Source organism: Scylla paramamosain, chromosome 19 (genome assembly GCF_035594125.1).
Source record: "Scylla paramamosain isolate STU-SP2022 chromosome 19, ASM3559412v1, whole genome shotgun sequence".
In the NCBI taxonomy this organism is placed as follows: Eukaryota; Metazoa; Arthropoda; class Malacostraca; order Decapoda; family Portunidae; genus Scylla; species Scylla paramamosain.
Genome location: NC_087169.1, coordinates 14089123 through 14111166, shown reverse-complemented (window position 1 = coordinate 14111166; position 22044 = coordinate 14089123). Strand labels below are relative to the sequence as shown.

Here is a 22044-nt window from a genome sequence, read left to right as displayed (position 1 = left end):
ATATATATATATATATATATATATATATATATATATATATAAGGTGGTGTTAATTCATGGCAGTGAAACTTTAAATTCATAATCTCGATCTAGATAAGCAATAAGTCCCTCTGGTCACGAAATTCCTAAAAGAAAATAATTACTAAAATAATTAAATTCTTAATAAACCATCCAATACACAATACACTCCTCGGTGTTCATCCAAAGCATCTCATTTTAATTCCCTCCATTAGTTTATCATTTCAGATTCTTATCCTCCGTTATTAGTTATCACCCACACTTCATACATCTTCCTACAAGCTCACCTCACTCGCGATGCTGTGAAAGCCCTGCATTGGTAAGGAACACGAGGATCACACACACGCGCCGCACAACCCACGCCATCCTTGTGAAGGTTGCCCGTGAGCGCCTGCGTCATGAGTTAGGACCACGAAGCTCCATTCAGGCGTCGTCCTTAGTTCCAATGTTATGATCCTTTTGAACATTTATCATCATTACCATTCACAATTACTATTCCACACTTCTTAGGGAAGGCACACGGCACTCTGCTTCTTAACATATTTACTAATTACATGAAATGTCAAGACCACAAATTTTTCAAGATCCTATTGACTTTTTAATGACTGGCAACTCAGATGGACTCGTTTTTCATTGTCACTAATATTACCTTTATTTTCGTTTCTTTACTAATTTCCCAGCTTCACATAACCACCATACAAAAAATAAATAAATAAATAAATAAAAGACTATAGGGAATGATACAAAGAACAATATTTTAACAATATATTTTCACGAGCAAAAATATATATGTATAGGCTTACCCTTTCAAAGTCTGCCAGTCAAAAGTACACGACCCTGCGAGTCTACTTATCATTAGTCTGAATATACCAACTAAAGCTACAGTCGATGTCAATAATTAGACCACATGAGTCTGCGACTAGTGGTTAAAAGGAATGCGTGGTTCTCTAGTAAGCAAGGAATTAACTATTATGAACATTACACTGATGGTCTATGTCTATGATAGTAATTATATATATATATATATATATATATATATATATATATATATATATATATATATATATATATATATATATATATATATATATATATATATATATATATATATTTGCTAATGGTCCTACTGTGCATATACAAAATGTAGCAAATAGTGCAGTGAAAAATAGAATACTTAGCCTCTTTAGCAACAAGCCTTATGGAGAAAAATAGCCTGCATTGCTGGCATTGCAAGTCCTGATCCACGTCAGGTGTGATGTTATCCTGGTAACACCACCACATCTAAATGAACAGTGTAGTCTAACTCAGAAGCATGCAAACACACCATCCCACTAATCTTCACATGGTGGCCACTGTTATACTGCACGGCCAGCAGTGTATTACATCATTTTGTGAGCAAGTCATGGATTGAAGCTTACATAAACACACACACACACACACACACACACACACACAGTCATAACTAAGAGGTATATAATGCCTTAAGATACATGAGTTTTAAGAATAATTTATGTGCATGGTTGGTTTTAAATAAGTGCATGATCAACATGAAGCTGTGCCTCATCCACATGTGGTGGACACAGCACTGAAACAAACTAACACTAATACATTATATAGATTCCATACTTCCTTTGGGTCTAAGGTTTCAAACACCTACAGCACTTTTTTTTGTTAAAAGGTGTAAAGGTAGATGGATAAGAATTTCAGTATAATCTGCAGGTTTGTACCATAATTACTCCCACATATGTGCATTTCCCTCCACTATCATTACACAGGCATCTTGCATCCCTATGTAGACATTTACCTAACTCCTTGCAGAATGACAAAGTAAATGAGTATTACATACTTGGGAACCAGGAAGAACACTGGCATCTGACCTGCCACTTGCCGAAATATATATACATCTCCTGTTTAACTGTACTTTCCTCCTTACAGATGATTACAGCACCAGTGATACAGTAGTGTGCATAACCACTCAATAGGTCTTACCACCCTATGCTGTGCAGCTCAAAAATCACTGTAGCTGTTGTATGTATGAAATGATCATCCTTATCTACTCAAGAAAAGAAATACAAAACATTAAAGCCACTCAAAATACTTAACAAATACATAAATAGTCTCTTTCCCTGTAAAAGTACTAATACTAAAGACAAAAGGCATGTCTGCCCCCCCAAGCCGAGTGTCCCCTCACACTATCACAGTTTGGACCGGAATACATTTTCTCCACCATTACCAACATGGACTTCATAAATAGTACTTTCCTTACAATTACTCCTTTAATGTCCATTGGAAAGCCCAGATGTCTGCTTAAGGAATGTCTGCACAATGCTGGCCACCTCACGTCCACTGTCACCCAGCACAAAGCTCTCATGGCTCCCACCCACCACCTCAATCTGCAGACTGCCCTTCATCACCTGTAAAGAAATAAATTATTTTTTTTAAGCTATTCAATCTTGATCACGTTTAAAAATTCTACAAATAATCCTTGTGGTGAGGTCATTCCCTCCTCTATAGGTTAGCACTCGCACAGCCATGCTTAGGAAGTTCTTGCTCATGAAGTGACTGGTTTCCTTAAGATGCTCACCTTTGAGAGACCATAGTCATGACCCAAAGCAGCAGCCTGAGGGTTGTCTCTGGCCCTCACCAGCAGAGTCGGAGCCATCACATGGCCTTCCCACCGGTGCTCACTGCCTGCTCTTAGTCGCTCATACAATAACTCCCCTGCTTTCACGGCCTGTTGCAAAATAGCAATTGTCAAAGCTTATTTCTCATCTAATGTTATTCTAATGCTATTCATCACTTTATAATGGTGACACAAACTTACGTAATTTATTGATGTGAAATGGGAAGAGCAATTCATAACTTCCATACCTGCTGAACATCATTCTGGGACGTGATCCCAACAGCAGCCCTCCTCTGCGTCACCAACTTGGCTACGTGATTCACCCTCTCCTCCCACGAGCTCAGGGCAAGCAAGGACTTCTTCAGTGTAGTTGCATCAGTGGAAATAAACTGCATAGCAAACACCATCAGCACCTCTACCTGCTCCTGGGCATGGCTGGTGCTTGAGGATTCCTTTGCTGGTCCTCCTGCACTCAGGCGGGATTTGTAACCCTCAATGATGCCAGACACATAGGACTGGGAGCCATCAAGTAGCACAATGGAGGATGGACAACAGCCCTTACTCTCCAGCAACTTGGTCATCTCCAGGGCCACAGCAGTACCAAAGGAGTAGCCGCCAATGACATACTCTCCTGATGGATGCAGCTTCAGCAACTCCTGCAGAGGTGGTTTTTATGATCCAAACAGAAATCACTAAATTAATGAGATCTACCCAAGAAATCTGTCACACTCGTTTCAATTCCTAAGAAATGTCACACTTGTTTCAATTTTGTATCACGTGCACTGGGATGGCAATCAACAACAAAAGCATTTCACCATATGGAGGATTGATAATGCTTCACAAGTCATCTAAAATACTTCACAGAAGGCTCACCTGAACCAGTATCTGGGCCACTTCTTCGACAGACTTGTTGGGAAGGTTTGGTGGGTACTGAAGACCATACACAGGCCTGTCTAGGTCTTGAGCCACCTGAAGCAGAGGGTCAGCTGTGCCTTGGATGGGGGATGCCAAGAAGAGAGGAACACAAGATGCACCAGCTTCACGCAGAACAGTGATGCTCTTCTCAGGCACCAGGGGGAGGGTGAGCCAGGGCTGTGGCATGTTGGAGTCAGGGAGCACCGAGTCAGCTGGGGCAGAGGAAGGCTTCACTGCTGAAAGATTTTATCCTAGTTAACAAACATCTATGTAAAAAAGACGTTATTACACATCTCAAGGAAAACATCCAAGAGTACAAATATTCAAGCTCCCACTCACCCTCAGTTGCCTCCTGGGAGGGGCTTGCACCACCCTGATCCAGCTCTTGTATCGCCTTAAGGGTGAGGTCCCTCACCTGGGTGGCAGAGAGCACTAGATCAGCCTCTCGTTCCAGAGTCTGTTTCACCTCCACACTCATGAGGGAGTCCAGGCCCAGGTCTCCAAGACTCATTCCCATGGGTGCCTTGGACACATCCTTGATGCCTGTTGTTAAGTGAAGTGCAAGCCACTCAACACACTTCCATATAGCAGTGCAACCTACACAATCAATTTCTTACACCAAATATCAATCAGATATAGATATATAATATTAGGTACCAGAGGCCAAGATAAAAGTAAGTGATATCACCATCTCCCAAGTTACTAATATCACCTACCCAGAATGTTGGCTACAGCCTTAAGGAGGGAAGTACCCCCAGAGCCATCACTCTTGTTGGATGATGATGCAAGGCAGAAAGAGGATACCACAGGGCTTCCAGCAAGCAGCAGAGAGTCCAGGCACTCCAGCACTGACCGTACAGACTGAGGCTTTGTCCCTCCTACCTGGGGATTGTAAATTCATAAATGAAAATCTTAAAACATTAAACACGTAATAGACTCTGCTTTTTCTATGCCACTATCAGACTATCAGAATAATGTAATATATATGCCACAGGATCATGTACAGAAAATTACTTAAGAGTATAGCCCACCTCAATTTCCCCAAGGGTTTCAGCAAGGACCCCAACGTCTCCAATGCCACCCCATTGGATGGCCACTCCAGGCAGTCCCACCTTCACTCGTTCCTCCACTACACGCTCACATACTGAGTTTGCCCATCCATAGTTAGTTTGGCCTGGAAATACAAATAGCTTTTAACTTTTCTGAAAACTGGATATTTGTTTCAAGATATCCAATACCTTGTTAGATATCTTTTTACTACCAGAAGCAACACACATTCCATATAACTGACCCATATTTCCTCTTCCACAGGCAACACTGGAGAAGGTGACCCACAAGTGCAGGTCAGGACAACAAGCACGAGAAGCAGCATCCAAAGCAACGGCTCCATCTCCCTTTGCCTTATTCACCAGCTTGAAAGTCTCCTCTGTCTGGTTCTCCAACAGGGCATCTTGCAAAACCTGAAGTGAATTCAATTATATGAGATTAGAGCACACGACCTCTTTTGTATGGGTATGGTATTCAATAAAATCTCTTACTATGATCAGCTTTTTCACAATTTAACCAAGTAGTATTTCTCTCTTAGTATTTTGATGTCACTCACCACAGCCAGGTGGAAGATTCCACCAACAGGTCCATCTTGAGCTGCCTCCTTCAGAAGAGCCTTTGCCCCAGCCAGAGTTGAAGCATCCTGGGTCAACACTCGTACACTTGCCCCAGATCCATTCCACCGTTTCATACACAACCTCTGCCATGCAACAAGGAGCATGTTAATAAGCAGTGAGACATTAGAAAACCTGTTCAAAGTCAGTCAAACACCAACATTGTAATGCACAAATATTGACAAGCCTTTAAAGCCCACCTGGTAACCTGTGCTGATGCCCCTCCTTGAGGTGAGGACCACTTTCTTGGCTCCTCTGTTGATAAGCCAACCTGCCAGCTCCAGCCCTAGGCCACCAAGACCCCCAGTGATAAGGTACACCATGTTGGGATGGGCAGCCAGACGTGGCACAGCCAGCACCAATGGGGACACTTCCATTGTGGTGGGAGAAAGAGGCTGTTCTGGATGCACCTCTAACACTACCTTTCCTATGTGCTTCCCTGCTGCCATGAATCTGAGAGTATAATGCATAATTACTTAATCAAATACATATCTACACACACTTTTCACACAAATACAAATAATACACTAACTTTTATTCAATTTACAGCAAATGACATAAAAAGTCTTACCTGAAAGCATCTTCAGCACATTCCCTTGTGAAGAGCGTAGATGGGAGAGGCTTCACCACTCCGGTCTTGAGGCCTTCCTTCACCAGGTTGTTGAGGCGTTGACGCTCCTCAGGGGAAGCGTCAAACAAGGAGTCAAGCAGGATGCCATGGAAGGTGACGTTCTTGAGGAAAATTGCCATACCTGAACAGAACAAATACAATTTATTGATGTTAACTTTTAAGAGGAATTACGTGAATTTTCACATCCCTTTAACAAATTCCTCATCAATCTTTGTCAAAGAGCACAACACTGATGCCACACCTACCTAGGGCAGTGTTATTGGAAAGGTCAGCCTTTCCAATCTCTAGGAAACGTCCATGCTCCCTCAAGCACCTGACAGAGGCCTGGAGGAGTTCCCCAGCCAGGGAGTTCAGCACCAGGTCCACCCCTTGGCCTCCTGTCTGCTCCAGGATGTGGTACTCGAAGGATCCATCTCGAGAATTGGCAAAGTTCTCCTCTTTCAGCTGCACACAAAATCACAAAAGGCAAGTCATAATGCAGCTTCACATCTTGTAAGCAATCACCTGATCAAAGTCATTAAACAAAGCACCCTGCTTCTCCCTCAACCCACCTGTGGGAAACGTTCTTGAAGGACAGCTCTCTTCTGGGGACTGCTGACAGTAGTATACACAGAACAGGAGAGAGCCAAGGCAATGCTAATGGCAGCCTGGCCCACTCCTCCAGACCCTGCATGGATCAGGACACTTTCTCCACGACGTAGGCCTCCACGCACCACCAAAGCATAATAGGCCTAAAAATGGAATGGCAGATTATATTTTCATCTTAATGCTAGTGCAGCAGGTAATTTCACTATGACCTTCACTGTTGATCTTTATCCTTTCATCAATATCTTTCAAATGTCACACAAGGTTTCAGACAGAATTCAGCCCACTATGAACACAATACCATGGAGGATGGTCTTACCGTTGCATACACCACAGGCACAGTGGCTGCCTCCTTCAGGGACCAGGAGGAAGGCACGGGCCAGGTCAAGAGAGGATCTGCCCAGACACAAGTAGCAAGGCCTCCAGCAGCCACCAGGCCCATTACACGCTGTTCATTGCTTACTCCAGCAAACTCAAGACCAAGAATACACTCCTGAAAATGTATCAATTTCTTAAAACTATAGAGTTCAGGTGTTTTATGTAAGACACTTACATCTACACAAAACTAATATGTATAATCCATGATTGGAGATAAACTTAACTTGTGTACATTCCCAAACTCAACCTCCATATATATTTTCAGATCTTAAATAGACTGTTCTGCCACAGCCACCCCCTTGAGGAATGTGTTTGAAGAACATGAGGTATTAGAGAGAGATTGATGAATGCTATGCTGCATTCTCTTACCTTGGTGGCCAGATCTCCAGGGAGGGCATCAGGTGGCAGCTTCCCAGTGGCCAACATGACATCCCGGAAATTGAGTGGAGCATAATAAACCTCACAGAGAACAGAGTCACGGCCAGCTGGATCACTGGCCTCTGGTTCTGCCATTTGGAACCAGGTTAGGGAAGCCAGGTCACCACGGGTTGCCACATTGAGGAGGGCATGGTGTGATGGCTTACTGGCCAGCTGGGACAAGGCCAAGTGTCTGTAGGTACCCCACACTTCATCCTCTTGCACATTCACTGCCAAATCTTGAAGCAAGAGGTCTGGAGTCAACACTGCTTCACCTGAACGGGCAAACACACATCTGAAAAGCAAAAACAAAACTCAAAAACTTGCTTTAGTTACTACTAAGAACTACAACCATTTTTTGAAGAAACAAAGCATATCTTCCATTTCACAATATACAAGTGTGATTACTTACCTGATCTTTCCTCCACCCTCTTCCTTTCTGAGGCAGTTAACGAGACCCAGAATTCCAGAAGTAGGCTCACCAGATGACAAGAGCCAGACTCTTTCATTTTCCTTGGCCATCATCATTTGCTTCAGGGGAGTCAGCCATGAGAATTCTGCATCTTCCCGACTGATTTCTAGAGTGGCATGTGGCAGCACACTACTGTGGCTCTGAAAGCAGAATGGTATGTAGTGGCACGTGTTGTACACTAGCCTTGCTGTGAAGAGACTGAAGAGATATTTTAAGTTCTCAAAGCCAATGGACTTTAGTAAAGGAAAACATTATACATTCAATTTCACTTGGAATTTAACAAAAATATAAACCTAGATAGCTGCTTAATCATATCCACACAAAAAAGCCCTATGAAAACTTCCAATCTTAGGTCATACGTATTACTGGATCTCACCTTCCTGAAGAGGTGCAGGCCCATTGCCTCAATGCTTGCCACCTGGAGGTATCCTGCATCCACAAGCTCATTTCCAGCTTCCTTTGAGTCAGTCAAGATAAATCTACCTTCCTCCATCTTCTCAGCCTCTTTGACATCCTGCCCTTGGTGAAGGATGAGAAGGAAAGGTAAAGATGCCAAGCTGGAGGAGAGATCATCCTTCATCTGTACTGGACAGTCCACAAGGTGCTGCTGCTTCTCAGCAGATAATGTGTTTGCTGCACACACAACATAATCCACCTGTTGATATTAGATGGATTGTTCAAGTTGGTACATCTACAATACTTCATAATAATATCAACTAATGTCACTGATATAAAACAGGTTTTCAACAATGATGTCAGATTGTTGGAACTGTAGGTAGAGATACTAAAATTATACATGACCTGACATCAACACCAACCTTCATCTGGGGCTTCTTAGAAAGGAGTTTCAGGAGTGGTGGGGCAAGGCAGTTGCTCCCACACAGACCTTCCACCACTTTCAGTCCTCGTGCCTGGCTGTTCTCAAGACACACATCCAGAAGCAACCCCAAGCCAGTCTCCTCTGTCAAGTCACTGGAAACCTGACTGGTGACTTGTAGGTGGAGTGGTACAAAACTGTACCTTTCCAGCAAGGGCCGGTCCTGAGTTGGCCGCCGTGGTGCCAGAGTGGCCTTAAGGCCCTGGATGACAACCCCCTGGCAGGCTGTTACTCCTATCTTGGCATTGTGATGCACCTAAAAATTTTAGCTTAATTCAGCAAAGTATCAAACAAAAGTCCTTACCTAATTATAAGATATTGCAAAATTTCTCCTCTACATGAACATGAAACTTGTTAAATATTTAGAAATTCATTTTTCGAAATTCATCTTATGTAGTGAAGTTTCACTTACAGTAGTGGTCTTTACATCACCAACTTCCTGCAGGTGAGTCATGAAGGTGCTGGGATCCACAGTGACCTTGCGGATCCTAGTGGGTAACATAAGCGCCCGCTGTTTGGCCCCGAGCAGAGAAAACTGGAGCATTGTGTCCAACAAGGGCACCCAGTTGTTATGCCAAACAAGTTGACCTTCAGTGCCTGTGCAGAGAAATAAATCTTCCATAAAAAACAAAAATAAAAAAGGAAAATAAAGCAGCTCAAAGCCTTAGTTCCCTACAAAATAAAACTTCATGGATCCATTATATCTATATGCAAAGCTTACATATCGATTTCTTAGAGCCATCAGCTACAAAATGTAAAACCAAAGCTGAAAGTACACTAATTTTCAATGAATGAAAGTCCCTGTGCATCACTCACCTTCAAGGTTTGCCGAGGTAATGCCTTGGAAGAGACCCTTGTACTCATACCCACGGAGGCGCAGCTCCCTGTACACATCTTTCTTATCAAGGTTGCTGGTAGAGGTGCTGGTAGATTGGCTGCCCTTAACCTCTAACTTCTCAAGGAAACTCAACAGGGAAGCATTCTCAGATGCATGATCACCTCCAACATGAATACGTCCTGAAGCAGCAACAGCATCACTCACTACAATCTGTAAAATAATTAGTAATGTATTATAAATTAAAACAATTATTGGCAAGCTTTCAAGGTAAATTATTGATTACCAAAGGCACTAACTTTTCAGTGGAATGACTATACGAGGGCCATGAACACATCATGCACCAGTTCTCTACTTACCACCATCAATTCTCTGCTTAGCACCAAGAGAGCATTACAACACTCACCTCAAACTCCCCTTTAGCCAGCAGGATCCTGACAGTCAGTGTGGTGGGGGAGGAGGAGGAGAGGACTGTGGCTTGGTGCAGATTGACATCCGAGAAGACAACTGGCGTGTCCTCCCACTGTGTCCCCTTCAGGCGGCACAGAGCCTGCCATGCCAACACCTGCAGGAACAGGAGCTCTGAGTAATATTGAAGAAGCTGCTTCCACACATCAAAATGCCCTATTACTCAACTAAGAGCACAATAATGATTATGAATTAATTTTATTAACTAGTACATAAATAGTATTCCAAAGTCACATAGGAAAATATGAAATATACAAGGAGCATTCAGATTATAATTACCATGTAGCCTGTAGCTGGCAAGATTATTCTTCCATCGATGGTGTGGCCTTCCATGTAGCGTTGGTCCTCAGCATCAAGGTCTACCTTCACCTCATAATCTGAGCCTGATGCAGAGGTGCTGAAGCGAGCTACATCCCATTCCTGGCTGTGCTCCCACCTGCACAAAACATTAAAGATTTTCACAAGCAATTCTAAAGAATCAGTCCTATGTAAATGCACAGAACAGCACGTACAATTAAAAAAGGTAGAGTGTACAAATATATACATCATGAGGGTACAAATTACCTGATGAGGCTGGCAATGGATGGAGTGGAGGAAGGAACAGGCAATGGCTCAGGAGGAGAAAGGGCACCCACATCCACACTGAGACCAGCCATGTACATCCTGCAAGCAGCATTTCCAATGTTCACTTCTGTGACATGTGCATTTGACAAATATGAACTGCACTAACAGCACTTTAGTATTTATTTTCACAAACCACATCGTTATTAATTTACTACCTGTATTTAAGTACTTACAACTGTCAGATTCAAAAGAAAATATTCATCAAAACTACTGTTACATTGTATTGTAATATGCTTTACTACTTGTATTTAATTGCTCAAAATTTTCAACAGATTTAGAAGGAAAATTAGCCAAAACCACTATATTCTCGTTATATGCCTCATAAGAAATTAGAAGCAATCAACTTTGCAGACAAGATTCCTCATTCCCAGACTAAAATTAACTAATGACTCACTTCCCAACAGCCTCCAGAAAGTGTCTCTGAACACAGTTAGCGTCCTTCCTGATGAGGGGGATGGGGGTGGCCTGGGGCAGCGAACGTCGCAGAATGGCTTGCAGAAGCCCATGAGGGGACACTTCCACCACGACAGCATCAGCAGGAATCTTCTCCAAGGCTCCCGCAAATAGCACTGAGGGTGTATGACAACTCCTAAGACATCTAAACTTGCATGACAAAAGACTTTCTCTTCCCATTGAATTTACAAAAAATAGAAATGAAAGGGAAATTCACGAAACTTACAATTGATGTAAAAATACATACAACTAAAATATCATCAGCATTACTGCAAGGTCAGTACTCAGTACTAATGGTGCTAACCAGGTGAGAGGAGATTGTTGACAAGATACTGGGGTGAAGCAGCACTGGCATGAGCAGATCCCCACTGATCCTCTGGCACTGAGGAGCTGATCCATTTGGATGACCGCTTATGCACCACTGGGATGACCTGCATGACAACCTCAGTTGATGATTTGCAGTTTAATTGTATTCTACCATGTGTAGTGATTTGCAGTTTAATTTTATTCTACCATGTGTAGAGTTGTAAATAGTACCATGTACTTGACAATTCAAAATACAGGCAGCAGGATTTTAAAAGATGCAACATTATCTGCACTATACAAATAGATATTACCATAAAACTATGAATACTTAGTTTAATTTGATCATTCCACAGTTAAAAAATCATATGTCATCTGACACCTTACCTTTGTCAGCTCTTCCAGAAGACGAGGTGCAGCAGCTCGCAGGGATGGGTGGTGGAAAGCCACACCCTCAGAACGGACAGCTCTACAAAACACTTCAGCAGCAATCAGCTTGTCCATTACAGACTTCATTGCATCTTTGGGGCCAGACAGTGTGACGGAATCCTTGGCATTGTGACAAGCCACCACCACCCCATCTTGGCACCACTTCTCAGCCTCACTGGCACTCAAACCTAAGCATAAATACGAAGGAAATATTCAGATTGAAGTAATACACCAAAATTTCTAATAAAAAGCTCAACTTAATTAAACAAATTGCTACTGAAAATATAAAGACAAGCAAGTCTTTACTCACCCACAGCAGCCATGGCACCAGCAGGCAGAGTTGCCTCCATAACAGCTCTACCTCTCCAGTAGGCAGACAATACAGTTTGCTCTGCTGTCAAGGAGCCATCAGCATAGGCACAGCCCAACTCCCCAACACTGTGACCCACCATGCCAGCCACCTCCCCTACACCAAGCATCCTCAGCATGTCCACCAAGGCTACCTGAAAATGAAAATATAAACCGAAATCTTAATTTTATTCCAAATCTTTTACAATTCCTCATTTGTATTTTAAATTTCAATCTGGTGTCCGCAATCCTGAAAATTAAATTATCATTGCAAGACAATACTGAATGACCTCACCTGCATGGCAGCAATGGTAGCAAAGCTGGAGCAGGTGGAGGACATGGCTGAGGGATCCTCAGAGGTGATAATATTCATGAGGTCCTCCCCATAAGGCACCAGGGCAGCATGGCACCGCTTGAGGGTGTTGGCAAAGGTTGGGTAACAGAGAAGTGCCTTGCCACATCCCACCCACTGAGACCCCATGCCCGAGAAAACCAGCCACAGGGGGCGAGCATTTGGGGACACTTGAGAGACCTGGACAAAAAGTCAATCATGAATGTCACACAAACAAATCTTCCCCTTCAATGTGCCAAGTCGTCTATGAAATAAAAGAATATTGCATTCATTATACATTTCATATGAACATTACCTGCACAACATCCTTGTCAGAGTTGACAACAGTAAAGCCACGAGCAGGGTGAGTAGCAATTGACAGATCCGAGAGCTTGTCCAAGAGGCTGAAGAGTGCTGGACTTGCCTTCTCTTTAGCACCCTCAAGAAGAGTTGTTACTGCTTCATCAGTGCGTCCAGCCCCTACCACAAGACGTAGGCTGGTTTCAGAAGTGGAAGAGTCTGAGAAGCCATTCTTCTCTGTGTTGCCATTACCATTAACTACAGCCAAGTCCTCTAATGTGAGCATCCCATTAGTGGCAGTTGTGTGGTTGACCCTATGTGTGGAGGGGATGAGGATGGCCCTGGGGTGAGGTGGTGCTTGAGCAAGGGAGGAAGCAGATGGAGAACGCAGAAGCACATGGACATTGGCACCACCAAAACCAAAGCTGTTGACTGCTGCATAACCTCCTGGCCATGGTGTGTTCTTGCTCACTACCTTAATTCTGCCATCAACTAGTGCTGGGATTTCAGGATTTGGAGTAGAGAAATGAAGGTTTCCTGGTAGCTCCTTGCGTTGCATTGCCAACAACACCTGGAATGTGGAAATAAATGTTAGCACAGTGCAGTATCACACAGGTAGCCAACATATAGCTAACAGTAGCCAACATATAGCTAACAGACTCTAGGCCAGTAGTTTGTATTTGCAACCACTAACCTTCACAATAGAGCAGAGACCAGAGGCAGGCTCAGAGTGGCCCATGTTAGATTTTACTGAACCAACAAGCAGTGGGGTGGAGCGTCTGGGGCAGAACACCTCTGCCAGAGCCCCTACTTCCTGTGGGTCTCCAGCCTGTCAAGCAATGACATACATTAGAATCTTTGATCACTTTATACATAGTAACTCAAATCCAGATACAAAAATATTTTACAGATACAATGCCATCCATCATGGCATGAGATAACTATGAGGGAAAACTCACCTTTGTGCCAGTGCCATGAGCTTCTACATAAGAGACATCCTGTGGGGAGACTCCAGCATGGTGATACACCTCCTCCAGAAGCTGTCGCTGCACAGCTCCTGAGGGGAAGGTGACACCCTCACCCTTGTTACCATCAGTGTTGGCACGGGCATGCACCACATGGGCATACACACGACGAGAATCAGATGCTCGCTGCAACAGGATGGCTACTGCTGCCTCACTCCTCACATACCTGGTAAACATGATGACATTACATCAACTACATTATTCTAAGTGATGCCCATGATAAATATCCCATCAAGACATCTCATTTCCATCACTGCCATACACCTTATCACACCCCCCCCCACCTATCAGTAGCTTGTATGCAGTCACTATTCCAGGAACTACTTTCCTCTTTTAAAAACAGTCTTTAAATGTAGCTCATCTCATACAGGGCCGCCACTCCCTAAATGTAGAACATGCACCGTAGTGCATAGGGCCTCATCTTCCATGGGGGGCCACATTTTGTGTGAGGGGATGCATTTGTGCATAGTTTTGCTTTCAGACGTGATAGACCGGCTTTTTTTTTTTTTTTTTTTTTTTGAGGATTGAGGTGATGGAAGTTACTTTCATTTGTGACTGATTTGCTTATTTATTTCAGTTTGAAGTTATTTATTTAATATCTATTTATTTAAGGTTGAATTTATTTTATTTAACTCACAGCCAAACTACAGTACCTATACTTACAGTACATAACAGTAGTACTAATACAGACTATCATCTTGAATGGCATGTTGTTATATGGTCATTTTGTACCCATGATGCATTTGGGATGGGGAAAGGTAGGGGGAGAGGGGGGCCTCCAAATAAAATTTTGCTTAGGGCCCCAGTTGCATCAGAGGCAGCCCTGATCTTATACATCATACATACAAACATTAAATGGTATTATTTTACTTCTTACCCTCTCATAAGATACAGCCTTTTATTCTATTTTCAACCCCATATATATATATATATATATATATATATATATATATATATATATATATATATATATATATATATATATATATATATATATATATATATATATATATATATATATATCAGAAATCTATTATAACCCCACTAGCCACCAAAATTAAATAGGAAGCTGCCTAATACTGCTGTGGCTCTGTTTCATATTTACTTATTTAAGTTTAGTCAGGTTAGGTTGGGTTTAGTTAGGTTTAGTTAGGTTTGAATGCTAGCAGCAAGAGCAATATCAAGAACATCGTGAACATCACAGCTTAAGACGGGCAAGAAAGTAAAAATTTACCCATTAAACATCATGAGGAGCATAATTAGAAAGTACAGCTAATAAATAAATAACAGGATATAATTGTTAGCAGATACATGGAGTATAATAATACCTCATAACTAAGTGCGCAGCTCACTCACCCATTCCCAGAGGCATCAAAGGACTTGCATTTGCCATCGGCCGCCAGCATGTTCAGGGCGTTGAATTGCATGGAGTTCTGAGGCTTCAGGGTAAGGTTGGTCCCAGCCACTATAGCAGCTTCCACTTCATCCCCACTCACTGCTGCCCACGCCTCCTGCAGCGCTACCATGGAGGAGGAGCAGGCAGTGTCGATGGCAAAACTAGGACCTGAACAAAAAAAATGTACACTATGAAAATCACAGAAAATATTCACCTAGCCTAAAATAAAATATCTAATCTAAATCAGTTATAATATGAATTAACATCTATAACATCTCCCCGGAAATCGAAATCACTCCCAAACTCCCATCATTCTGATTCTTTGAAATATACGGTAATGAAACTTACGCTTTTCTTACCCTTAAAATCGAAGGTGAATGAAATCCTGTTTGCAAACATGGCACGGCAACAACCTGTGAGGGCATAACCTGACACGTTAGCAGGGTCAGCTGTCCATGCTTCTTCGCTCTCACTGCTGCTCACACCAACATAAACTCCGATCCGGCGACCCCTTAGCTCACTGGGGTTGTAACCTAAAGAAAAAGGACTATGTTATATTGAGATTGTAAAAGTAGTAGAACATTTCATTAAAGCTAGAAGGAAAAGGATAAGAAAGGAATTCAAGTCCTTAACACTTACCAGCATCAACAATGGCTTCGTAAGTCAGCTCAAGGAGAATACGGAGCTGAGGATCCATGGCGTGGGCCTGGCGGGGAGACACACTGAAGAATGAGCTGTCGAAGTGCGCCAGATCTGGGAGTTTGCCGGAGCGTTTGGGCAGGCCATGCACGCCTGAGGGAGGGTCAGAGTCACGATGAACAAAAAACTTACATAACTGCGACTTGAGGCATAAGCAACAGCAACAAGTTTAAGTCAGTCATCACAATGCACCACCTATTTACCGGGTGTCCAGCGGCGATCGTCTTCTGTCACCATATCAATCCCACTGTAAAGATTGTGAGCAAACTCGTCCACGCTGGCGCTCTCCGGAAAGCGGCCGGACATGCCGCTCACCACCACCGCCTCGAGGCCTCGAGCTGATTCCGAGACCTGGACGGGCTGAGTGACAGGAGGGAGAAACTTTCGGATACATGACAGCAATGGGCGTGTCAAAATGAATACACCAGCATTGGGTGTGTCAAAATACATATATCAGCAATGGGAGTGTCAAAATACATACATCAGCAATGGAAGTGTAAAGAGTATAGAAAATAGAATACGGTCTACGAATACAGTCTTCGCATATACGCATTACAAGGTGGGCTTCTTAGCATATAGGCGCGATAACGCCATGAAGATTTAGTCATCAAGCGACAAAGTGACGAGTAGAATAACAATTTTCACTTGTCTGGCACCTGGTCCATGAGAAACTTGGTCACACCACCGTATGACCTCCATTCACCACTACGCATCATACCAGTGTCTCGCTCCTGCCCTTTCTTCTCCAAGGTCGCCATTCTCACTTTTGAATGTAAAACCTACACACACACGCACACACACACACGAGAATGTACAAGGAAAGGCAGCGTGTGCGTGTTTGTATAATGAGCACGTCCTCTTTTCCCAGCCATTCTGTAGTGTAGTGTAATCAAACAGCTTAGAAAGGACTTCTGGGTCAGCTGTTGCTTGTTATCCTTTGTAACCATTCAAAGGACCTGTAAATTTCGAATTACTGTGGAGGTTCTCTCTTTATGAAAATGACACCACTAGAAAACTCCTGGAACACCTTGACACGCGCGAGCGTGCACACGCACGCACGGACACACGCACGAGACCTCAATCTACTCTTACCCTTCACTGGTACAAGGAAAAAATTATTAAATGAAAAAAAGTGCACTTTCCACTTAAAGCATAGAAAATTGATGACTGCATCATCAATACAAATGTTTAAAGTCTTACGAAACTCCAACTCAGCAACTTCAGATATTCGACCCGACTTTCCTTCAACACACTTCGTATCAGGTTTAAATAATAAATGACGTCACAGTCTTGCATGCCTTTTTTTTTTTTTTCTTTATCAAACCTTCAATCAGTGCATTCCTGTATTCCAGTATCCCTCAGCCAATGGATTCTACGGCTATGCTATACCTGATCCTGCTAGGCGGTATATGTTTGCATACACCCGAGTATAGAAAACGGCTGCCTCGTCTTTCAGGGATGACTGACCCACTTGTGTTTTTGTTCCAGATCATGTTACACTTGCAGCTGTTTCTCTCTCTCTCTCTCTCTCTCTCTCTCTCTCTCTCTCTCTCTCTCTCTCTCTCTCTCTCTCTCTCTCTCTCTCTCTCTCTCTCTCTCTCTCTCTCTCTCTCTCTCTGTCTCTGTGTGTGTGTGTGTGTGTGTGTGTGTGTGTGTGTGTGTAGTAAGAACGAAGCTCAACCAATATCCTAGAAGGACATTTGTGAATACCGCAAATCGAAATAACTTTATACTTGATATAATCACTTAAAGTTATGTAATTGACAGGAGAAAAGTTATGTATTTCAGTTAACATTGTGGTTGGTGGTAGCATTAGTAGCAAATTCAATGACTGCTGATCGTTGTAATTTACGGATCAGTCAATCACCAATTTAAGACTCCCTTAAATGTTTGACTACTTGATCCACCGAGCGAATGACTAACCACGGGACCCGAGGATCCAACGAGTGAATGATCTACTCAAATCTTGTCTGAATCAATCTGCAGGTGACTGACCCGCTACCTGTGCCTGACTCAATCACTAAGTGACGCTACCAGTGCCTGACTCAATCAGTAAGTGACGCTACCTGTGCCTGACTCAATCAGTAAGTGACGCTACCAGTGCCTGACTCAATCAGTAAGTGCCGCTACCAGTGCTTGATTCAATCAGTAAGTGCCGCTACCTGTGCCTGATTCAATCAGTAAGTGCCGCTACCTGTGCCTGATTCAGTCAGTAAGTGACGCTACCAGTGCCTGATTCAGTCAGTAAGTGCCGCTACCTGTGCCTGACTCAATCAGTAAGTGACGCTACCTGTGCCTGATTCAATCAGTAAGTGCCGCTACCAGTGCCTGACTCAATCAGTAAGTGCCGCTACCTGTGCCTGACTCAATCAGTAAGTGCCGCTACCTGTGCCTGACTCAATCAGTAAGTGCCGCTACCTGTGCCTGACTCTGAATCAGTGTGACTGACTACTCACTCGCTGGCTAACTCACTGCTTGACTCAAGACATGCGACTGACTGACTGACTGACTGACTCCCTCACTGCCCGACTCCATCTGTGACTGATTGACCAAGTCGTTCACTGGCTGACTCAGAACTTGAGTGACTGACTGACTCGCTCACTGCATGACTCAATCTGCGAGTGATTGACTGACACGCTCACTGCATGACTCGAGTAGAACCTTCGACTATCTGACCGACTCGTTCACTGACTGACTATTTCTAGCTGACTTACTGACTCGTTCACTGCATGACTAAGAAAATGCGTCTGACAATGACTCGCTCCCTGCATGGTTGTCAAATATCTTACTGACCTGACTGTCTGTCTGCAATCACAAGTGACTCAACATTTCTTTCTTATCTGTGGTTTTCCACACCTCCCCGGTGAGTGGGGCGTGGTCTTACCTTGTGCAGCGAAGTGAGAGAGGTGATGACCCCCGGTTTGGTGTCGGGCACGGTGTCAGCGTATGCAGGCATTTTGCTCAGTTGGGGTTACTTCTTTGCTATACGGAAGGAAACAGGGAGAATACCGCTCACCTGTAAAAGAGGGCCACACCTCTCATTAGAGCTCGCTCGCCGCCCACCGCCCACCGTCACACGCATGAATTGAAGTTTTGATGGATTTATTTACTTATTTTTGCTTTTTCACTAAATAATTATGTAAACATACAATTTCGCAATGAATGTCTTCCCTTGACAGACCACGCATATACAATATACTGTCACTTATTATAAACTCACCCACACTTGAACTAGACCGATTTCACAGCTGGATTACTTACTTAAATCACTTTATATGAAGTATACACGCCACCAGGAGGTTGACAGCGCTTACGTCAAGTCCTCACCACCTCGTCCCGCACAATGCAACACCAGCTGCTCCGCCTCCCGCTTTATAATTTCCCTTAACGTCAATTTCCAGACCGGCTGAGGCGAGGTGGGACCACAGCGACCTGGCCAATGAGAGCGGGGGAAAGCCACTACGTCACGCACCTTTCACCAATGAGAGGACGGCAAGGGCCTGGGGAGGACGCGCCACCTTCGTATGGCGTGATGCGCCGGACGGTGGCTTCGCAGGATTCGGCACATTCTGCCCTCTATTGATCGATTACTTATGGGGACGAGACAGACTCTTTTTACCATTGATAACTATCTCTCACTTATCTACAGGCGGGTGTTATGCAAGTTACGTAATTACTTCTCGAGATGTTCAAGTAGGGTAATCACGTCCAAGTGTCACCTTGAAGGAGTGAAAGGGAATGAAGGCATGAATGAAACGAGACATTTATGTATAGTTGACGCTCAAAGTCCATTCCGTACCCAGGCTTCCTTGTGCGCTCGGAATACTAAATAATTAATTATATCTGACACGCGAACTTGTAACAAGTTACATGAAAACACACTGATAAACAACTAATTATATCACGAGAGAGAGAGAGAGAGAGAGAGAGAGAGAGAGAGAGAGAGAGAGAGAGAGAGAGAGAGAGAGAGAGAGATTCAAGGAGCAAGGAGCAGCATCCACTGCTGCCACAACAGCAGCATCAGCAACAACAGCACGCTCCCCGCCTAGCCCTCTACAAGCAAGCATATGCACGCACGGCTGGGCGAGCGGACATGAGCACTGAATGGGTGGCGCACAGGAGCGTGAGAAAGTGTATTTTCTTTCTTTCCTTTCTGTCTTACACTTTTGTCAAGCTGTGAGCATGACACTATAATATGACCAGAATATGAGAAAAGGTCTCAAAATGTATATTATTAATTAAGCTTGAAATATTATCTCTTCAATACCTTGCTTTCCTTGTCTAAGTGTCGGGTGGCCAGTGGAAGCGTTGCCAGGCGTCACCTGTTGCCTGGTAGGTGATCACCCCACCTAGCCCCGCACACTCTAATGTCACCTTGACAATGAAATAAGATTACATACTTTTTTGTTCTTATACTGATGAGTCATTTGCAGGTCATTTTTTTTTTTCCATTTTCTAAATATAGTGTCTTCTACTCCCGCGATGCCCATTTGACCTTGAGTCCGAGACCTTGGTATACGGATGCACAAACTTCATTTTCAGCACTTCTATCGATACCTAGATCATGAGTGGATAACTGAGGAAAATATGATCTCCTCTGAATAAAAGGACACGTCGGGGTAAGGCAGCAAACTGGCAGTAATAAAAAACGCTGAATAATTTGACGAGTAACGATGACAACATGAAACATAAGTAAACATTTGCACCTTGCTAAGCGAGCACACACACACACACACACACACACACACACACACACACACACACACACACACACACATACTTATTCGTATTCAAAATATTCAGGCATTTTAATTTAATGTTCTCTATCATAATCTTCTATTGTACTTACACAATATTAACACCGTCTTTAAAAGGAATTTGAATCAACAAACTCAAAAGAACTTTCCATGACTGAGTGTGATAATTTTCTGTTTGTGAAATATCAAATGACAATAAATAACACACACACACACACACACACACACACACACAGAGAGAGGAAAACACCATCCCGGCAGTGTGCTATCATTGTTCCCATTCATCTGTCCACCATATCCCTCAAACAGACATAACCATGAACCAGATTACTTTTCTCTTGCGTTATAGAGGCGAGCGAAATGTCATAATCACACTAAGATATAATTTTCCCTAACATCCAACCCACACGTTTATCTTCGTCACTTCCGGTCCGCCAGCCGAAAGAGTTGCAACGTCTCCAGTCTCCCCATTAAGTTTTTAAAATGATGACGGTGTTATTCTGGAGTTCGTGTAAAGTGTTCCGGTGACAGTCACGGAGGAAAGAGGAGAGAGGAGAAGTCACGAAGCCAACTTTTTATCTGCGTGTAAAAATGGCATGGGGAGAGACGAAGAAAAACGCGAGAAAAGTGGTTGCGTGTTATCTCTCTCTCTCTCTCTCTCTCTCTCTCTCTCTCTCTCTCTCTCTCTCTCTCTCTCTCTCTCTCTCTCTCTCTCGACGTATGCAATTCCTCATCCAAACACAACGTTCCTGCTATGTCATGTGCCTTAAGAGACACAACAAATTTTTTGTGTCGAAACACCGCCACGCTGAGACGCAGAACCTGTCGGTGTGGCCACATTATAATTCTCCCCTGCTCAGGACAGCAAGGTAACCCTGCAAACATGTCCGGGTGAATTCTTCTCTCTCTCTCTCTCTCTCTCTCTCTCTCTCTCTCTCTCTCTCTCTCTCTGGCTCTTTTTCCATCGAATAACCAAGAAAACTGGACGGCTGCATCATGCAATTTTTACGTTTTTTTTTTTTTTTTACACTACAAAATTATTTATCGTCAAAAATGTCTTATAGAAAAATATGCACAGGTTAATAGTAACAATTATTATTGTGGTTGTGGTGATGATGGTGATGGTGGTGGTAGTGGTGGTGGCGGTGGTGATAGTGGTGATAGTGGTGGTGTTTGTAGTAGTAGTAGTAGTAGTAGTAGTAGTAGGAGTAGTAGTAGAGAGGATAGTCGTATTCTATTACTACTACTACTACTGCTGTTGATACTAGCTTTAGTGCTGCTACTGCTGCTGCTGCTGCTGCTGCTGCTGTTGGTGCTGTTACTACTACTCCTACTACTATTACCACTACTACTACTACTACTACTACTACTACTACTACTATTACTGCTATATCTACTACTACTACTACTACTACTACTAATAATAATAATAATAATAATAATAATAATAATAATAATAACAACAACAACAACAACAACAACAACAACAACAACAACAA

General features: G+C 43.2%; 1 protein-coding gene across 2 annotated transcripts; it reads right to left on the bottom strand.

Annotated features, from left to right (window-relative positions):
- Nucleotides 1-769: 769 nt before the first annotated feature.
- Nucleotides 770-19208, bottom strand: LOC135109683 (fatty acid synthase-like). 2 transcript variants are annotated; one of them, XM_064021226.1, is made up of 37 exons: nt 19050-19208; nt 18673-18804; nt 15992-16148; nt 15729-15881; nt 15449-15622; nt 15050-15257; nt 13628-13859; nt 13363-13497; nt 12685-13239; nt 12333-12569; nt 12000-12192; nt 11648-11877; nt 11262-11388; nt 10899-11073; nt 10445-10543; nt 10160-10316; nt 9819-9977; nt 9394-9625; nt 8990-9174; nt 8519-8833; nt 8077-8355; nt 7641-7840; nt 7181-7523; nt 6753-6926; nt 6400-6579; nt 6094-6292; nt 5789-5969; nt 5418-5670; nt 5160-5303; nt 4848-5016; nt 4588-4730; nt 4273-4438; nt 3896-4099; nt 3515-3792; nt 2890-3297; nt 2603-2752; nt 770-2432 (listed from the first exon to the last, which is right to left on the bottom strand). In XM_064021226.1, exons 2-37 carry the CDS (start codon nt 18742-18744, stop codon nt 2295-2297), a joined length of 7404 nt encoding a protein of 2467 aa, XP_063877296.1. In that variant the 5' UTR covers nt 18745-18804; nt 19050-19208; the 3' UTR covers nt 770-2294. The 2 variants fall into 2 exon arrangements, with proteins under 2 accessions (XP_063877296.1, XP_063877297.1); XM_064021227.1 differs by having other exon boundaries at nt 3515-3789.
- Nucleotides 19209-22044: the final 2836 nt, after the last annotated feature.

What these genes read in the sequence shown, in the direction of transcription:
- LOC135109683 (XM_064021226.1), bottom strand. Translation starts at nt 18,744, where the DNA reads ATGCCTGCATACGCTGACACCGTGCCCGACACCAAACCGGGGGTCATC. An exon ending in TGCCAGCTACAGGCTACATG is followed by an intron (nt 9,978 to 10,159) that starts GTAATTATAATC and finishes CTGTTCCTGCAG; the next exon opens with GTGTTGGCATGGCAGGCTCT. An exon ending in CTCCCAGGAGGCAACTGAGG is followed by an intron (nt 3,793 to 3,895) that starts GTGAGTGGGAGC and finishes AAAATCTTTCAG; the next exon opens with CAGTGAAGCCTTCCTCTGCC.